Here is a 21,498-nt window from a genome sequence, read left to right as displayed (position 1 = left end):
AAAGATAAGTACCAAAACGAATAATTAATAAAAAAAAACAACGGGCATGGAAGTTTGACTCTAGCCATTATTAGGGGCAATCCGAAATACAGTGCCATCGAGATAAGAAAAATGCCTCAAGCCTGTATCACAAATCGTAACAAAATCTGTACTAATGAGGTTAGTTATATTAAGTTAGGTTCTAATTAGAAACATGAAAGTAATTGCAATTATCAATCATCATTTTTCTTTAGAAAATGCAACACCGTACTCTATGTTTTATTTTCGATAATTTTTTTAAATTCAAGCATACAAGTAAGTCTTTTTTAAACCTTCTTGCAAATAATGATGTATATGTGTAACTAAACTTACAGATTGCTCCGTATGCCCTCGGTCGTTCAATGTTTGCAATGGCCACCAGGCACGATGCGTTCCAATTGTAAATAGATCGACCTTGTTTCCCATTTCAAGGCGCTCGATATTGCAATCATGGAAGTGATTTGTGCCTTGGGACATTTCATTAAGATTTAACTTTATGGTACCTAGAACCCGTAATTAAATGTTAATAATATAGAAATGTATTAATATTCGCTTAATATGTGGTTCTCAGTTGTTTGTTATGTTCAATCTCGAATATGCGCCGTTAGAACTTGAAGTATGGTGAAGAAATCGAAATATCTTAAGCCAAACAAAATGTAACGCACGAGGCCATTCTCATATGTTATGTGACTTTTTTGTGTTTTTTAAGGCAGTTAATTGCCGTGCACCAGCTTTATGGGGAACGAGCATCCCACTAAAGTATTTTCGAACCAATTTGAATTGGGTTTAGAAATAAATTAAAAACTCTTTTTTGTTCTAAAACTTTTTTCCAAACAAAGCTCAGTGTCTCTGAGTCTTTGCTTTATGGATACGTATAGAACGAAAGAAGATTTCTCACATAATTATGTAATCAATATAATATGTACTAAATTATTAATATGAAAGTAAACATAGAATCTTATCTTATAACTTATATGAAAGCCGTTTCACATATGTGCTTAAACTACTATATCATAGGCTGGGCTGTATGTGAATATTCTACTGAAACTATTTTTTATAAAACACAGTATTCGGTATAACCTAAACAGACAGCAGTGTTTGACATTTCAATTATTTGAACCACTAAAAGCGGAGATAAATTATCCCCTAACTCATTTAGAGCACCAACTTCTTTCTTGTGTAACTGAAATAAATATTACGGAATTAATAAGTTAAAAGATAACGTGCGCTTCTCAACGCAGTGGAATATCAGAGTCTACAATTGTTTCTTTCAGTGCACTCAACACTTGCTATTACAGTGAAGAAAAATCGACGTGTAACATGAAGTAATTAATTAAGAATTATTAGGAAGTAATTTGTCTATTAACGAGGATAATTTATTCCGGCTATCATAGTTTACCCAAAATACTTTTGATACTTTAAATCGCAAATATGAGATGAGATCTCTAACAGTTCAAAATTCGAGCGTACTTCTCCCTTAAAGGCCGGCAACGCACCCTATGGGTGTCTATGGACTGCGATGAATGCGTTTTTGGGCGTCCCGCAGGCTCGTTTGCCCCCCTATTATCTAAAAAAAAATTAACTTTACCTTTCTTGCTGTCAACTGATATTGGAAATTAAATGTTATTTGGCAATTCCATTTTTCAGTTGTTTTATGAGTGTAAAGCCTTTTTTCTTGAGCATTTTCACTCGAGCCGAGCCATCTAAAATAATCCTTATAGTAGCAGTTTATTTTTGAAAAAAAAAAATTTTTTTAATTGAATCTTTTTTTTATCATTGTGTAAAGTTTATTTGTTTTTTTTTGCATACTTCACAAAAATATTATACGAAAAACATTTTCTGTCGTTACTTTTTGCCTCTTAATTTAGGCTAACAAAGAAACTTTGCTTTTTTGCAATGTGTTTAATGAATCTATAACGCTAGTCGATCCTACCGATGATAAAAAGTGTCAGAAAAATCCACTTTGTAGGCCAGGGCATAAAATTTCTGAATATGTTACGTGATCATTTAAATGTTTCTTATCAAGCAAAACGGTGATTCTTCTGTGTCTGACAACCACCGTCGATTTTGGCTCTAAAGCCTACTGACTTCCTCACGATGTTTTCCTAAGCACTAGAGAGTAATAAGTTCACATATAGATATTCATTGGCGCATAGCCGTGGATCGAACCTGTGAGATAAGAATCGCACGTTAAAACCATTTAGTCAACACTGGTCTTAGTGGCCCAAAAGACAGAAACACAACTTACGCTCTAACGAATAAATCCAAGTTATTTCGTAGATTATTTAACTCCACATCACGTACTGACTCGATAGCGATATGAAGTTCAAATTCCTCTAGATCAAGTGGTTTTATCTCCAAAGGAGGCGGAATAAAAGTATCGCTTTGTAATGGAAAAATATCCACCCACATGTGCAACTGACCCTTGAAATATAATACTACTAAGCTAATGTAAAACATCTTTATTGTTAGGGGTTTTTCTGATTCAGTCTTAACTTAGTGCCAAGTGCGCTATGTCAAAAATACACGGACGTACTCATACACTGCATCAAAGTAAAAAACGAGTTTGAAATAAATATTATAACGATGTATGCAAACTTTCTACACAGATTTAAATTGAAACGTCTAGGTAGGTTCGTCAACTTTAAAACAGCGTAGGATCATCATATCCTACAGTTTAAGTCTGTGTGTTTAAAGAAAATTTTTTTTAAAAGGTTTAGTTAAAAAATTGGTTTTAACAATAGACACAAGCTTTAAGGGTTTTTTATGTTTTAATAAGGTGTATTACCTCCACGTGCCCTTATTATGGATTCTAATCGGTTCCGCATAGATTTGATTAGGGCTATCATTGAAGTTTATGAGTCCGTCAGTATATCTTAAATTGGACATACGGACCTCGTACGTACCACTAAATTACGACTCCGAATTTATTAGATATACATATATATACATACAGGGAAATATTTCTCTGGATTCATAATAACAACAGAAAAAATATCCCAAACATAAATTCTATCGTTAAAATTTGAAAATATTTTACCAAATTAAAATCAAAAAAAATCCCAACTGTATTGTGTGAGTGTTACGTATTGGCAATCGCCAAATCAATTAATGTTGTCAATGACAAATAAAATTATTAAAGTTGACAACATTATTAAATTATCGAAACTGGCAATATTAAATGTATATAATCTTAAACTAAACTGTAACTGTATTTTATATAAAAAACTAAAGCCCTCAATGAGTATATAATACCTTACCTACCTACCATCTTACCCGCTCTACGCCCTTGACTTGCGAACTGGTGGTAAATGTAAATTTACGATTAATTTAATTTGTTTTTCTTGACGTTCATAAGTGTACATGTTTACCTAAATGAATAAAGATATTATTATTATGAATATGAATGTATTATACCTGATCAATACCGGGCTTGTCATCATTATAAAGAAATCTGGTTTCAACGTGTTCTGGCACCAAATGATGGCCACAGATGGGGACAGTGTGCCATTTATGTAAAATGCTCAAACACAAATTTTCTTTACGCTCTGTTGATGAGTAACTGTAATCTAAAAAATATAATTACGGCCAGTTATTTTGACGTCTAGGGGCCTCGGGGTAACAAAAAGTATTTTCCAATTAAAACGAAAAAATAATATCAGTCGAGTTTTTCAATCAATAATTTATTATTTATATTTACCTTAGCTATTCAGTAATAACGCGCTAACTGTGACTCCCGTACCTCATAAGTGATTTTGACAAACGGAAGTCATAGTTCTAAGTTTAGTTTCTAGTTCTGACCCTTATTCAAAGTATAACATCCCTTCTATGACATAGTACAAACAATGCGTAGTGTTTATGGCAAAAATACTCGGGAATGATTGTTTACGGCTGGTACACTATTGTGTATAAGGTTTCCCTATTTCTGTGTTATTTACATGCAAATTAGGCAGCAGACATCAAAACCATTGGGTATCGTAAACTTAGTTAAGTTACATTACATACGTTAATCATATATTAAACTAAACGATTTCATATCGTACGAACTTAATAAAAAAGATGTTTAAATGTATTAATGTCTGTTGTTTATTTATTGGAAATGAAATTTGAGATTTCACAAATACATAATAACAATACCTCTCTGATTACCGTCGTCGACGTATTTAACGCCATTTAATACAACTGCAGAGGTATCCAAAAACACCGGTGGCGGTAAGTGATTCTTCTGGCATAAGTCCTCAAGAATTTCCGATGGTTTGACGCAGTCCCGCCATTTCGTTGGTTCGTTTCTGTAAATTTTATAATTTATTTAAGTTTTTATTATTTTAATGTAACTTATTAAATGTGTTACTCACGATGATTGATGATTTACATAGATATATGAAGATTAACATTTTTTTTTATATTTAATGCTTGTATTTTAGCACAAACTACAATTTCAAGATGTGAAATAAGTTGATCTTTAAGACAGTTCAAAAGGAGAACTATTTCTCGCTAATTTATTTTAAATTAAATAGGACATGGAAATACATTTAAAAACTCACTTCAGAATTACTTGAGCTTTATTGCCTCTTTTTCAATATTTTAAGTTAATTATGCTACCCACAATTTTACACCGAACTTTTTTTCTTTTAAAAGATTCAACGTAGATAGTAGAAAAATATTTATTTTACAAATGAGACTATTATACATTTAATTAGCATTTTATAAAACTGATCTCAAATATCATTCGTTCGATCAGAAATTCCAAATATTATTTTAAAAGTCTTTTTTATTCATTTGCTTTTGGATTACATCGTACATACAAAACTTAAACATCGCCTTATAAACACCAGTACCAATATGTGACTTTAGACTCACAAAGTAAATTCCTTTGAAAGTCCAACTCGCGCCCTATGTTTCGTATAAATGCGGTCTTCTAAGTCTATTGAAGTAGATCCAATTATTTCATCCGGGGGTATTGCGTTGTAGTCGTATAACGATATGGTTATTTTGTACTCATCTGGTATATTGCAACGAAACTCGTGTACTCTGCAATAACCGTTTTATATTTTGAGTTTATGGAAAATGAAGTCTTATACGATACATATAGTATGGTAGTAATTTGATATTTTCCAAATACACGTGTCATTTGCCAGATAGATGAGTGGGCATTTGGGGCTAAACCAAAAGGGGTAGTTTTGTGAGAGCTACATATTTGTTTTATTGTTAGTCGTTGCGGGCGAAGGTATTAAAACATTGTATGGACTTGAACCTGACTCATTCAATTAATCACGAACTTACTTCGAAAATATTGGATTCCAGCTATTTGCGACATAATCCGCTCGATTGCCAAAGTGTTTTTTACCACAACTCACAACTGTGTAAGGATCTGATTTACCAAATTCTTTTGTCTTCAAATTAAAAGCCCTTATGATATACACTCTGACCAAAAACTTGGCTGGGTCGTTATTAGGGTGATCGTCAAAATAGCTACAATAATTAAACTTATTCACTTTATCGATGGAACTCTGTATTAGTATTTAGTGTTGCCGCCTGGTAACGCTGGCAAGACTTTAAAGTACTGTTCAATAATAGAGCACGTTTCTCAACAGATCAGTGTCTACGCTACTGTTACATCCTTATTTATCCGGTGCCAACGCAATGATTTACAAGTGAAATAAAATAAAACAACTAATTTTATAATATATTTTTATACAAAAGTTCCTTAGCTTAGATATTGTTGTTTTCAGTTTGTCAGCAATGAAGGTTTTTCGAGCAACTTAGAGTAATTAAATGAAAAAGTCTTAAGAAATATATAAAATCCGTCAAACATTATTATTTACATTATATATATATTATTAACATCATATTAACAATACCCTTTATTTAAATCCACTCCGCTGCCACTAACAGCTACAGTATCACTGGGTGGGGGCCATCTGTATATTGCCAATCCAGCCTTTATACGACCACAAATCAATTGATTATTCTCACTTGACCTGCCTTTTTTATAATAAAGTTTTATTGCTGAACACCAATCACGTAGTTTTGAAAACTGTGGTTGAAGTTCTAACTCAGAATCGTAAATCTGTAAAATGTATATTAAAACCTTACTCATAATAAACTTTTACAGGCAAGTTCACATCGTAGTTCCTATAAACACAGATTGACAGGTTTCATTAGAAATCTTTCAGGCAAATAAGTTTTCAGTTTAACTTGAAATAATATGTAGATTGCAGATTTGTATGTGTCTATTATGTGACTAAATATTAATGAACAACGTTTTCAGCTAGTTATAAATAAACATATAAAAGCCTTGGTAAGAAATTTTCGGGAGTCTATATTTGTAATATTTTATTAATATTGCAATAAATTACTGCAATCAATGTTGACTTAACTAGTGACTTAATATTATAATGCAGCCATAAATAATGATAGTAAGACAATTCAGTGATACATAAATACCAACCGTCATGTAATACGTGGCAACATCATCACGCGCGTAGTTCTGTAAATAAGAAAAAATAAAATGTTTTCTCTGAAAATGAATTATTATAAATATAAACTAACTTTGTAATTTAATAAAAAGTAGTCCGCGAGTTGTTATATTTTCGCAAAATTTTTGCCAAAACATTACAGAAACATACACCTATAGATAGTAGTTTTGACTTTATAATATATAAGGATTTCTTACTTTTTTTCAAGTTGAAATCAAAAGTAGTTACATACAGTGAAACAAAAATTATTTTATAATTAGCATTACTATCGGCTCTCCGATATTTACCGGTTAGCACAGATATAAACACAGGTTTCAGTATGAAAAATCTTAACACTTAAGTGTTTTATAAGCATGTATAAAGTTTTTCTTATGGCGATAATATCCTATATTCATTTAAATGGATTTTATTTTTTTAATTAAACTGTCAAACTCCAAAGTCACCTCCAAAGACTGCATATATCTCGTCCACCAATCTGTCTTGGGCGACGCACGTTTATTTTGACATTTCTTTTTATTATTAACAACTGGTAACAAAATATACTCCTCCTCAGCCGGCTCTGAACAGCACAATCTATGCCAATATGATCTTCGGATATAGTTCATAGATTCATTAATAGAGTCACTTTCTATGCTGTGGGACCATTTTGACTGGTTTTTCTTCACACATAGGTTTGGACTTACTAAAGTATTAATTATATAAAATTTAGATTTAATTACTTGTTATTTAAACCTAAAAAAGCTATTACCTCATTGCCATTTTTTCTAGAACAGTGAGCAAAAAATTGGGTTGATTAATGTAGATTGATATACATATTATGTATAAGATCTATAAATTACTCGTAATAGTTAGAAGTCATAATTACTTTATTAAAAGAAATAAACACTAGCAGCCCTGTTGCAGAATTGATCACTTCAAGGCCAAATGAATATTGTTTTAGTTGTAAATAAATTAAGTAACCAGCTATATGGTAAAACATTAAAACCTTAATATTAAACACGTTTAGCGTAATTTGAAAAGGCAATTAAAAAATATGCAAACTATATCGAGAGAGAAACCTTGAAGAAAATCTGATGATATTATAGACGCTCGTTGTAAAGAGGCATCCCTGTCTTGTTGTGGTATACAATCGACAATGAACTTTTGAGGATTCTTCACAGCATTGGCACCCAGGTATAATGTCCTTCCAAAAGTACTGCTATCGTGCAGCCGTATATTCAACATGGGTAAATCATCTGTCTGAAATATGGCTGACATTCTACCATTTTGAAAATTACTGTTCATCTTCTTATCTATGATTACATTAGATTTTATAACGACATTGTCTATTTCGAGAGTCACACAAGGTTTCCTTGTAATATTTACATCACGTAATCCCCACCAGTAAACGTCAACTCTGCAAATAAATTAAATTTATTTGTTCTGAATTTAGCATGATAAAAATATCCCATTGAGACGTTTAATGATAACAATCACCATACATTGTATTGCATTGTATAGGTAACTTACACTTTTCTTACATCTTACTTCAGATGTAGGTTATGGTATCTCAACTGACACATGCTGAGAGATCATTTACGTGAACATATTTTAATGTTCATTCTCCATTGAAACGCAAAATTAATAAATCGGTTCTACATTTATACTAAAGAGCAGGCGTAGTGGTTTCTACTTGACTTTCAACCCTAAGGTCCCAGGTGCCATTCCTCGGCTATCCACCAATAGATTGTTTGTCCATGTGTGCAGTTAACACTGGTTCGTATTCATACTCGGGTCGTGCGTGACAGCCTCCTGGCTTCTGTTAAGTTTTTTTTAACATGATAGTAGTACATACTCACTTATAAGTCGCTAATTTAGGAATTAAAGTAGAAGGAAGTGGTTTAATCGCATCAGATTCTTCAAATTCTTTAACATTGGCCACTATAAATGAGTCTTCCAATGGAGAATATAGAGTTGATTTCACAAATTTTTCTATAACCTACAAAAACTTAAAATGTCGACCTCTATGAACTAAATTAGGTAACTATTAAAAATGACGTTCAAGGCTTGTAACTGCAAATCTTAACATTGGCTGTAGGAAATAAGGAGCTTGCATATGTTCATATAGATGGCGCGCAAAACAAAATACAATAACAACAATGGAGTGACAATTTTAATTGTTTAATATTTATAGATTCAAATATTTCGGTAATATTGCTTTTTTAATTCGTAATATGTTATTTCATATTGTATAATTATAATCTAGATGCATCAATTTTGCAAAGTGATATCTACCGTTTAGTATTCGAACTGCGAACATTTTACACAACCCGTTAAAATTTGAGAAATTTAAACGCCTATTCGTACTTATTAATGGTGATAAAAAAAATTATTGGAAGAACGTAATTTTTATTTCTAAAGTGTACCTGTATTGTCTGGATTGACATAAGTATTTTTCCCGTACATTCCACACCTGTGTACAATTCATACCATTCCAGTTTTGGAGCGAATTCATAATCTTGCCTGTCATCAACTGCACTTTTAATCAGAACCCGACCAACTATTTCTCTCTTACCCTATAAGTGAAATACTATCGAATAAGAACCTAGTTATAAAAAAGCTTTCAGATTTTATTTTGAAGTGAAACTTCTTTAGAATCGCTGTGATTTCAAACCGGATGCAAATGAAAAAGAGACAGAAACATAAATTCATACGATTAAACCTGGGAGAAAATGACGATATTACAAATTATAAAAACAATCTTGCTCATATCAAAGACATTTGATTTATTTTTCTCCGGCGTAGAGTTTGAGCCAAACGTTGTATTGCATTAACTGTACATATTAAATTCCAAAGATTTGAGTCGTGTTTAAATGTATATACAACTTTTAGAGTTGTATACATTTAAGGTATTATATTATTTTGTTTAATTAACTTTATTTATATATTGGTTAAAATTCTTTACGATCACTTAAATAATTTAAAAAAGTATTATTCAGTCAATCATTGTTTTTTTTTATACATATGTCTTTACTATGACACCATGGAACATTCCGATCTAGCGTCACTTACACTAATAGGTAATTTATGTCTAACCTAATTTACTACAAAATAATACATCATTTACCGAAGTTTCTTCATTTATGATTTCCACGGTTGCAAGTGGTGGGCTGGTCCATAATCGTTCAGGTGGGATGAAAACCATTTTTTGTGTCTTCAAGACTTGATTCCATAACGGTGTATGCGTAAAACTTATTTCCTTATAAAATTCAAAGACAATTACTTTTATATAAAATCACTGAATTTTTTGTAAATTTAGCTCATCATGATTAGTGAGTAAGTATTAAATGTGCGATTAGTTCAATGAACTCCAGAAAGACTCCGACCAACCGGCCATAACATGCTATTGACTTTCCATGCTTGAATTAAACCAATCCAAATTCAATCACACAGGAATCGAAATCGGGTCCTTTTGCTACCTATCAAACCAATGATGTTACTAATACGGTTTCGGGACTAAAATTACATACACTTACAGATACATCGAAGAAAATACATTTAATCATTTATTGTATTTGATACCTCTGTTTCTTTAACCGAGTTAAAAATATTGATCCTAACAAATATTTTTCCTTGACTAATAGCTGATGACTTGTTTACAATTTTTGCTTTATAAATGAAAGCCCGAATTTCAACCATCTGAAAAAGGGTTAATAATTTGAAAACAAAATTACAACGTTATTCCTGTATTATTTATTATAAACAAAATATGGTTCAAAAGTTTTTCATTACCATTCTACAATTTTAAATCTATATAATGTTCAATAAAATAAACTTATTGAGAGGATTGTCACAAAAGATGTGAAACATGCACACATTTCTTCGACATGCATGTATTACTTTATGTTTGGTTTTTATTCAATATAATTATTACCTACCGTGGAGGAGCATCTTAGGCACATATCCAAGCCCTTTGTTTTCAACCTATACCCTGGTGGAAGGCAGAACTCAAAAGCAGATTTCTCCTGGTAGGTCCCTAACCACAACGAGAGCTCTGTTTTTCCTGCCACACATACACAGCCAATTGAAGTGACATGATATGGACATTTTAATGGCTGTAAATAGAAATTTGAAATTTTGTCTTTTCTCTATTACTATACATATGTACAACGATAGCGATGTAACGTTTTGAAATCCGATAGTAAAGTTTCGATAAAGTAACTATTTAATTCAATGGCTCAATTATAAATCTTTTATCTAAATGTGTACCGTAGTCAAAACAAAAAGTATCGTTAAATATAAAACGTCTAATAAAACCGTTCTTATACAGAGGACTTTCCTCGAATAGAAGAAATTGAATTTTCCTTGAAAAATAAATATAAATAACATTATTGTCCTCGGCTTATATATAAACACACTTTGAGTAGGATTGGTTTCTTAAGTATAGCTTTCGACGTCTTATTAAATTGTACTTACATATTTTTATTTATCATGAAAAGTACATTGGTCTTATTGTATTGTTTTAACTAAACTTAAGCAGTCTATTTACAGCTTTATAATAGGCAAAAAGATATTTCTTATAAAAGCGGAATTAATTAATCCTATTAGTTACCTTCATAAGCAATGTTTGTATTTTTCCACAAAACTTTCCCACTTGCTCGGGTACGTCAGAGAATAGGTAATCCATTGGAGATAATTTTGCATATGCTACTCTTGATCCGTCATTTAACAACCAAACTATTATATCAGGCCATCCGTGAGGTGCCTAGGAAAGTTATAAACTAATCAGGAGTTTCGTAATAAATATACTCACGGACGCATCAAACTTCAGGATTACTTTGACAGGATTTTATTAATAAGTACGCAAACTTTTTAAATTAAATTATATAAATATGAGACTGGCAGATGAGCAATGGGCCTCCGTATTGTTCACAGACGAGTCTACACATGTTTATATGGTGCAGATGGTCGCAGAAGAGTCTATCGTCGACGTGCGGAGCGATATGCTCAAAGTTGCATTGAGTAGCGTGTTCCTTTTGGAGGCCGTCCGTGCATGGTCTAGGGTGGCATATCGATGAACGATCAAACAGAACTTATTTATTTATTTATTCGGAAACCAGTTGCTTTATTTTATCCTTAAACAAAGCAGTAGTGGAGTGCGAAAGAGGGTCAATGTTTTTGATAGAATCTAAAGAAGAACACATCCTGTTAAGAGAACTGAACCCCCTGTACTAACTTGTTCATAGAAACGGTAGTAGAGGGGGTTTGACTGCACTTCGCTACATAACAGAGATCTTAGAAGATCTCATGGTGCCTTACATGGGATTTATAGGCGATTTTATAATTTTACTTTAATGCAGGATAATGCCCGGCCGCACGCTGCTGCACAAGTTCGATAAAGGTTTGCATACTTGGTTAAAGTATTTACTTCAAATTCGTTTTTTACTTTGATGCAGTTTATGAGTCCGTCAGTGTATCTATTACGTCCATTATTCCTCATATACTCTCGTGGCTTCCCGCTTAAAAAGTAAAAAAAAAGTAATTCAATTTTTGCTGAACGTAGGCATTCAGCAAAACTTGAATTACTTTTTTTTACTTTTTTCTATTATCTATAGGTTACAAATGGTATGGCCAAGTTTAACGCGTCTAAATATTTTGAAAATTATATAGCTATACAAATTTATATAAAATTCGTTTCTCCTTAATGCCTAGCCTCCCTTTTTAGTACATCTCAAATTTGAACTTTTTGCTATGTTATCCCAGAGTCTGTTCGGTTTTAGGTTTTTCTGTGATTTTTCTCTAAACTCAGAGTTCAAGTTCAAATAAAAATAAGTGTTGATCATAGTAAGAGTTTAACATTGTAATGTATACTTACGTTCAATTGAATTTTCTTTAAGCTGTCAACTATCAATTGGCCTTCAAATAACAAAGATTTCACCGCTTTCTTGTAAACAATGGTTTCATCATTTGGATATCTCCACATTGTTCCAGATAGACTCGGCACTGAGTTTATTCTATTCGATATCCGATAGTAGATTTTCTCCTGTGGACAATATTAACATAATGCCTTTTAATTAGATGTATCAGACATAAGTTTTAAATAGTTCACTTTAGACTAAGTAATAATTTTATGGTTTGACATTTATACGTGTACTAAAGATACAATTATATATATTTGATCAAATACTATGATTTTACTTAATTCCTTTTACCTACCCGATAACTGCCAATAGAATGTAGGCACAGTTTTCTCTTACATTTTAATATAAAACCACCAAATAAGCGTAGGAAGTATTTTACATACAAAAAATTAATTAAATTATTAAGAACTTATAAATAAATGTGCCTATGGAAACTACATTCTTACAAAAATAATATATTTTCAAATAGGTACCTATACACTACTAGTAGTAATATTTTAAGATAAACATACACCGCCGTCGTGGAAATAACTCACCATTTCCTCGTTTAGCAAAGCAATCTCTTTCTTATCTAATTCTGTAGTTTTATATGTTATATTTTCTTCCTTCAAAGCTTGAATATATCCTAAGAAATTAAGAATACTGCATGCGGTGTCATTTAAACACGACTTTATTTTGTTAAGTAGCTCATTCATCGTCTCTTTTTTAAATTCTAGATGCCTTTCAACTTCTGTTAAAGTTGTTTCCTAAAAATATTATTCATATTTCATATCAAAACCGCACTTTAATGTTATATTAATAGATATAAAGCTACATTTTTATCAAAAAAAATAACGCAACAGTCCAAAGGTCTAAGAGTGCAACTGACCTCTTGTTTAAATTTAAGTTACCACAGGACGTTCAAACTCTGGCTATGCACAACACTATTACACTGATTTTCATTTAAAAAACCTACTGATTTTCGGTCCATGTGCGCAATTAATATTTGCTCCAGGATGTATGAAGAACGTTTAGACCGAATTAGCAAAATCAAATTGCAAAACACTTATTTTTTACAAATACGATCTATGGTATTCACGGTCAGGTAAATTTAATTAAATTGTGATATTCGAAATAAAATGTACGATTACATAAAATCCAATATCTTCCAGTGTGCTTATAAAATTCACGGAAATTTGTCTAGGATACCATTAATCCTGTTCTGATAATAAGAAAACTAACTGGATTACCTATTTATAAAACAAAGAAAATAATTTTCCGAATCAGCGTTTTGAAGGAATAAAATTTTAATTAAGAACTTAACAAATAGTTGATTTACATCTACAAATACTATATTAAAACAGTACCAAATGTGTAATAATCTTCTCAAACATATTGTACTTGAACATTCGAAATCTGTAGTCGGGCAAGTAAGTCGCAATCTGTAATACTGGAAATGCGCCGGAAAAGTCCAAGTATCCATAAGGAGGCACTTTGGCTATATTCAAACACCCCGTATAGTGGTATTTGTGAGTTCCTATTTAATAAATTCAAAATATATTATCTAGAGACAAAATTTTAATCTCGCTTGTAGAAAAAGCCACATTAACAGAGGTTTCAAATTCGAAAACTAACAACTGTTTTAATGATATATATTATCCTGTCACTTTAAAAATAAATAAAATTCATGACAATATTTTATTAATTCGGAATTCGCTTTGACATTTAATGTTTAAAATAATTGTTTCGTATATTAGATAAAGCTACTCGGTTTACTTACGTAACTCATTCAGAAAGGACCGAAAAGCTGAAAAAAAAAACAATATCATTTATTTCCAAATATTCTGTACGACTTATAGTCATTTCAAGAGTAAAAAATAGATAAATATAATGGTTATATTTATTATATCACAGTTTCATCTAAAAACTAGATCCCTTGCGGTCTGTGCGAATTTTTGCGCATATATATTCCGCACAACGGCTTGTTTTGTTGGATAATAATTGGTCAACAAGTAACTTTACTGCGATCGTGTAACACGATATGTCTTTTCATTAAACCAATCACAAACGTCTTACATTTCTGCCTCCACAATTGAAATCTGCCCAACTACGTTAAATATTGAGAGATCCGAAACAAGTAACGAAGTAAGTAAAGAAACGAGCCCTCTGGCATTGAGAGTGTTCATGGGCGGCGGTATCACTTAACATCAGGTGAGCCTCCTGCCCGTTTGCTCTCTGTTCTATAAAAAAAGTACTATCTAGGTAAGTTATAAGCTAACTATCGATTAGGGTCCAATTGAATCAATCTTTAGCATCATTTAACATACACGTTACTGACGGATACTGTCAATAGTCTTTTGTTCTTAGCTCCGTTCCCATTCAGAATAGCACTCGTCCTATATGAGTTATCAAAGGTCCAAAGGAGTAAATTAGGAAAAAATCCAAATTTAAGTTTGATCAAATATAGCATTTAAATACGCCATAGGCCGGCAACAAAATTGAGAGCCTCCTGGCAATGTGAGTGTCCATGGGCGGCGGTATCACTTAACATCAGATTAGCCCCTTGCCCGTTTTCTCCCTGTTGAACACTCTTCATGGTAAAAGTCTTAACAACGACACAACGACTTAAGCCACACCTTAGGACCGGTCGGTTATTCGTCTGTGGCTAGACTGGTCGAGAATATTTAGTTCTAAGGAACAGTAACAATAGTTCTTTCACAAAAAATGTCTATATTTGACATAACGACGTCAAGCGATGAAAATATTGTACGACCTGTATAAAATCATAGAAAATTATAAACTGTTATTATATAAGTTGATTTTTGATTAGCAGCAATAAATAATTTCAAACTTTATATACACAAAATTTACATATATATTTGTTGCTAATTACCTTCATCCTTCTGTTTTAGAGAATCTATTTCCCCAAATGTGATTGCCACCCCGCATGCTTTGCCAACCACTTCTCGATCTAACATGGACACTTCGAAAATAGTGCAGTTTAAACATATTTCATTTGTTTGCCAAATATCATCCTGAAAAATGGATATCCTTTGTATTGGAAGCATAAAAATACTTATGTTTTTTCACTTAATTAGTAATTTATAAGAACATTATTATACACAATCATCAAGATTACCAGTAATCTTCAATAATAACGGCTCTTGATAAACAACATATTGTCACATTTTTTAAAGGACAATGATAAGGACATTTAATAGATAAATTTTTACTTACAATTTTTAAAGGTGTGGGTTCAACGTGAACTGTTCTTATATTGTTCTGATAATACGGGAGAATTGTCTTCAAAGATATCAAAACAGCGCCTGTATGATAAGGCCCATCATCACCGACATTACAAGCGCCATACATATGAAGTAAGGATGGACCAAATGTTGGTAAGAACCCTTGAATTTTATTAAATTCAGAATAGTAGTTAAACAAAATTTATTAAGCGATACAAAAGAAAATATATGATTTACATGACTCAAATTTTCTAGTATATGCCACTTTGAAAACATTATATACTTCAGATATGATATGACGTCACATAGTTGGGCATTTGATTTATATTTTTTTTATGTTACAGGAGGCAGACAGGCAGGTGGCTCACCTGATGTTAAGTGACACCGCCGCCCATGGACACTCGCACTGCCAGGAGGCTCGCAAGATTATATTCTCATTATAGTACAGTGGGTTACTGTGCACGTGACGTGGTCGGCCTTTGCTCTCTAATACGAAATAGTTATGGTTTCTCGGAAGCCAACCCAGGTTCAATCTAAACACGCGAAATAACTTTGAACTAAGCGACAAGTACTGTCATTTACGAAATTGTAAATAATTTACAAGTGGTTTAAAAGCACAGATGTCCAAAATTTTATTTTCGGGAAGCAATAATCGTACTTTAATTTTGATTCGCAATACGCACTGTATTAGTATGTAGATGTAAAACAGTGTTACACTGGAAATAAGCATGTGGTTAGGATAAAGAAGATAAATATAATTATAAAACGTGAGTGTACTTATGAACAAGAGAAAAATATTTTCAAAAATATTATCTTTCGCCTTAATCTACGTTTGTAGAAAAAACGGCACTAACAATAGAGAATACTAAAATGTTGAAAATAGCTCAATTCAGGGTGTCGGTTTTTTGTGACTTTAAAAAGTTGTTTTTTATATAAGTCATGTATTACCGTTTTCACCATCGTATGAGATGTTTTCTAGCGACAAGTGTGTGCTGGCCAAAGGCTTTTTCGTATTGTCCTCCGTGGACCAAACTTCTATACGAATCTCTCGACTCATATTCGGAAACATTTCCACAATTGATATTTGCTCGTAATATTTTGGATTATTTGTTTTGGATTGTATCGCTGTTTTGGCCTAAAAGTACACTTACATCTAAAAATCTAAAAATACTCCGGAACCTTTCTCACTACAGAGATTTTTTTTCAAATTTACAAATCCTGTTAAAATAATATATATGGGTGAAACATATGTACTAAAACTATTTACTTTACATAATAATCACTTTAGACTTTTAAGGTTAACTTTTTAAAAGTAAAATAATAACTGTAAATGCTACAGCACGCGGATGTGCGTATTTGCTATAAATTATTTAAGGCGTTTAGTTTTATGGATTTGCAAGCGCTGTAAATACTTTAATGCGTATTTACAATGTTGCGTTTTATCCTGGTTGCTCTTAATAATGCTTTATTTTTCATACTGTCTAATTACCTATTGCAAGGTCATTAAAATATTACTCCTACCACAAGTCCACAGAAGATCACTTTCACATAAGTACTGGGTGGCTTTGCATATCTTCTATCTCCTCCAGGGTTACATGGTAGGCCAAACGCCTCGTAAATCGTTATCAGGTAATTGGCACACTGCTGCTCCGATCCCGATAAGAGAAGAGTTCTACAATACATGAGCTTATAATAGATATATTCATTAAATTTTAATTAATTACATTAACTTTAACTTAAACTTTAATATGAATATGAAATAGAACAAGGAAAAGAATGTCTTTTCTTCGCTATTGCAGACGTAATTTTCCCGGGAATCGCGAATATGTGAATTTTATTTCTCCAATTCGACTAGACAACAGCGGCTGCTAGAGAAATTCAATAATTCTCAATATCTCAACTTTCATAGCCTGATGGAGGTGATATTCGAGACGCCCGGAGTATCGCAAGATACGGCGAAAGATCGACAACACATTGCCTCCAGCGATGTCTAGATGTCAAATCATTGCCAAACATCCTTAGGACTATTGCAAATATAAATAACAAATACATGTACACATACTCCTCTACTTTTTCTTTTCTCTCGCTGGTAGAATAGATTTGCTCTCCTCTAAAGGAGATGGAAATAGACAATTTCAAAAATCCAACCGGCCCGAACGAGTGATTGCGGGGTAAATACAACTGGACCCATTTGTTCACTGCTTGATGATCTAGATTGTTAAAAAAATATTACAAATTAGCTTATTGTGTCTGACAATGCTGACGACGGCCGAAATTCGGCTGCGCAAGAATTTTTTTAAAGACCCAGACTAAAGGCCTGTTTCACAATGTATGGATAAAGTGCCAAATAGCTATGCAACACATAAATTATTCGAAAGATAAAAGTTCCAAATAAGATACTTCGAACTTCATGACGTATAGCGCTATCTGACAGTCGTGAAACGCAAAAATACTATTTATCATACCAATAAGTAACAAATAGCTTATTTGGAACTTATCCGGACATTGTGAAACAGGCCCTTAGTATCGTGAGGATATTTGTCGTTCATATACCGCATATAAATGGATAACTTGAGTGCGGAAATTAATATTAAATATAAAAAACTGAATATTCATGACATGTATAATATAGTAACAGAATAATTATTATTCAAATTCCACAACTTCTTACTCGAATTATAAAAAAAAGCGTTTATTAATTTAAAGTACATTTTCATTCCTAGGTGTAAGATTTGGAAACCCTTTTAAGTAGAAAAAAATACCTTTGTCAGGGTTCCCAGCTCGTCCATTAACAAACTTAATTCTAAACTTAAAATAAAAGTGTGTGGGTGCAAATGTGTGAGTGAGTGTATGAGTGAGTCAGTGAGCGAATGAATGAATGAATAAAGTTTTAATTATACAAGTTTCTTCGTCTAAGACGTCTATATTTTTTATACATTTAAATTGTAATAGGTATAGGAAAATACTCACTGTGTTGGGTCCAAATAAGGTTCAAGTCTATTGAGGTTTCTCCAAGAATTCGTGGCGATGCATAGCATCTCGGCTCCATAATAGCAACCCATATATTTGTTCTTAGTATATCTTCGATGTTAGCGCAGGTATCAAAAGTAAATAGCTACAAATATTTTTTGAACGGATAATAGATTTTTGTTTTCGTGTAAGTCCAACCGAAAACTCCAAAATTTAATTATGTTACGTGTCGAGACTTGCCATAGATTTATTGTTATAATATCTACTTATTTTTTTTATTTTTCGAGTAGAGCACAGATGGGCCGGTCACTGATGTTAATATGATACCGCCACCAATGGAAACTTTCAATGCCATAGGGTTCGCCAGTGCGTAGCCGGTCTTTTAAGAATTAGTACTCTCTTTTCTTAAAGGATCCTAAGTCGAATTGGTTGAACAGGTGGAAATTCGTATTTAAAAAGAAGAAAGACTGGGTTATTGTCATGTTATGTTATATATAAAAGTCTATATACAGTAATAAAAATTACTTCATTATAGTATGGTTCAAGCATATTTCTTCTTAGGCTTGTTCTATATTTCTTCTTTCCATAGACCACTATAACGTACGAATTAGCTGAGTGTGGGTTGAACCAAGCAAGTTTTCTTCCCTCTATAACGTTAATGGATATCTGTAGATATATTTTAAAAAATCAATCACAATATATATGTCGAGCTAACCAGCTTAATAAGCAGTTTAATTAACAGCCTTTATGTTTGCTATGCTAGCTATGCTATTTATGTTAGTGTTGTCCAGATGTTTCATCTCTTCTAATTCTGCCACATGGTCACTCTAACGTACGAATGGCCTAAGCTTCCTCCCAGCTTATTAAATGTTGTTACAATTTCTAAATATTATCACAATCACCAACAAAACAACTAATTAAATAAATGTAATCTTCTAATCACGTCAACGTCCTGTTTATCTACGGTGTCTGAATGTCAGTCAGTATATAGAATTTAACACCGGAACAGGAAAAAATATTATAAATTTCCTGAATTGTTCAACGTGTGCACTGAGCGGGTGAGTTCCTTTATAAGCGATAAGGCATATCGCCTCTGTGTAATTAGTATTAATTGAATTTTTTCATATTCATACCGAAAAGGACTGCCGAATAACGATAAAGGTACATACAACTTGAACCGGTACGACAGTCAGGGCTCGATTGTAGTTTGTGCAAAAAGATAAACGCGTGCTTCAACCAATAAGGGCCCATAATAAATAATTTATAAGAATTGTCTGCACATAACCTGAAGATACTGAGGCATCGCTTCCGTATTGTGGTCGTTTACGATTCTGTAAGTCGGCGGTCTTACCGCTTTTTGCCTTTCAAACTGCTCTGACGACTTCGAAAGCATTTTGTTTTATAATGAACGTATCCAAACTGTACAGTTGATAATAAATGGTAAACTGGTAGAGGCTCTTTTGTATTGTCATTATCTTGACGGTGAATGACAGTAGATATTTGACAGGTTACGTTTTTGATCATAGTTCTTTATAGAGTGGACGAGGAGTTTGTTGTAATAATATTCTTAAATATGAATCATATAATAGGTGCCGTGAAAGAATGAACACTAAAAGTCCTTACTATACGAGTTTTATATTAGGTATTTTTCCTTTACGAACTCACTACACTTAAGACAAACTAGTTTCGCTACTCTATATATAATTAAAACGATATTAAATGGTATTATATATTATATTTTACTATGATATGTACCTATCACAGTTAACTTTTCAGGTCATAGAATAGTTTGTATGTACACTAACAAATAATAAATGTATTATTACAATTGTAATATTAATAATTATTATACCATTTCAAATTGAGTAGATGTATTAATACAAAAACCTTATTAATTTCAATTTTACTGATTTATTCATTAAATAGCGTTTTCGCCCTTTAACTGCCTCTTAATGTTATCTGTATTAGCAACGTTAGCTTAGTGGTAAAGCATGGTATTTTAACCTGGAGGTCGTACGACACCGCTCTAGTGAATTTTACGAAATTACGTTATTATTATTATCGCACATTTTATACGATATGCCGTTTTCCGATAAGCATTATGCGTCGTGTCACATGGCAACCTAACGAAAAATAAATAATGACATAGATGTAAAAATATGTCCACGTGAAACCCATTCAAATTGACGATATATTGCACCCAATTTGCGGCTTCCCAAACCCATCAACACGCTCCAAATAGAGTTCAGATGTCATTTATTTATTAAAAATTCATCTAGGACAATTTTGCGAAATTCTAATGATCGGCAAATGCCTTCGAGCCGCTATTCAGATTGGATACAAATCGTTGTGTGTTCATTAAAATACCTTAAAATAATTTAGATAACTCTAGCTTCCGATGCCACGTATGCTTCGATTTATCCAATATCCAGTCAAAATTAAAAGAATCGCGAGCTTTATCATCTTGTTAAAATATTTCAGTTAGATTTATAACGACACGTCAATGCTTTAATGAATTCCAATGCTACTGTAAAAAAACAAGATGTTTTATTGATTGAATCATTGCTATGCGATCAAAACCATAACTGTATATTTGAAATTATACTCATGTAATATATTTATGTGTGCAGTATGTTATACGTGAAGTCCCGTAATACCCAGAGATCAATGGATTATTAGCATAATTTTAGATCAACTAGAATTAGGCAAACATGATTAATTCTTGTTTCGCTAGGAATCCTCACATCACGGACATTTCTAGAAAATATAACAACATATTGATCCTTTTCTCATAGTGGCTATAGAATCATGCTTCATCTAAAAAAAAACAGAATTGATACAACCTTTTTAGGTCCAGGCCTCAGATGTCGGAATAGGTTTCTTGATTTGGCGACCTAATAGATAAGT

The 21,498-nt window shown here is 32.3% G+C and overlaps 1 protein-coding gene across 1 annotated transcript; it reads right to left on the bottom strand.

Moving 5' to 3' along the window:
• Positions 1 to 1,063: 1,063 nt before the first annotated feature.
• Positions 1,064 to 19,984, bottom strand: LOC111000478 (otoferlin-like). Its single transcript, XM_045634213.1, has 29 exons — positions 19,943 to 19,984; positions 19,117 to 19,257; positions 18,592 to 18,736; positions 17,684 to 17,831; positions 17,143 to 17,293; positions 16,570 to 16,756; positions 15,614 to 15,783; positions 15,270 to 15,411; positions 14,157 to 14,183; positions 13,744 to 13,913; positions 12,934 to 13,143; positions 12,352 to 12,519; positions 11,089 to 11,241; positions 10,415 to 10,591; positions 10,059 to 10,175; positions 9,604 to 9,735; positions 8,903 to 9,052; positions 8,336 to 8,475; positions 7,556 to 7,893; positions 6,941 to 7,179; positions 6,470 to 6,508; positions 5,880 to 6,088; positions 5,302 to 5,490; positions 4,879 to 5,049; positions 4,156 to 4,307; positions 3,436 to 3,587; positions 2,267 to 2,442; positions 1,607 to 1,721; positions 1,064 to 1,201 (listed from the first exon to the last, which is right to left on the bottom strand). The coding sequence occupies exons 1-29, from the start codon at positions 19,982 to 19,984 to the stop codon at positions 1,073 to 1,075; spliced, it is 4,479 nt and encodes a 1,492-aa protein (XP_045490169.1). The 3' UTR covers positions 1,064 to 1,072.
• Positions 19,985 to 21,498: the final 1,514 nt, after the last annotated feature.

This window comes from Pieris rapae, chromosome Z (genome assembly GCF_905147795.1).
Source record: "Pieris rapae chromosome Z, ilPieRapa1.1, whole genome shotgun sequence".
In the NCBI taxonomy this organism is placed as follows: Eukaryota; Metazoa; Arthropoda; class Insecta; order Lepidoptera; family Pieridae; genus Pieris; species Pieris rapae.
This window is presented reverse-complemented; position numbering and strand designations above follow the sequence as displayed.

Bases quoted from the DNA above. Each gene is read 5' to 3' on its own strand.
- LOC111000478 (XM_045634213.1), bottom strand. From the start codon at position 19,984: ATGCTTTCGAAGTCGTCAGAGCAGTTTGAAAGGCAAAAAGCG. The intron at 5,050-5,301 runs GTAAGTTCGTGA...CGGTTATTGCAG, and splicing joins TGGAATCCAATATTTTCGAA to AGTACACGAGTTTCGTTGCA. The intron at 1,202-1,606 runs GTAAAGTTAATT...TATTTATTTCAG, and splicing joins ATCAGTTGACAGCAAGAAAG to TTACACAAGAAAGAAGTTGG.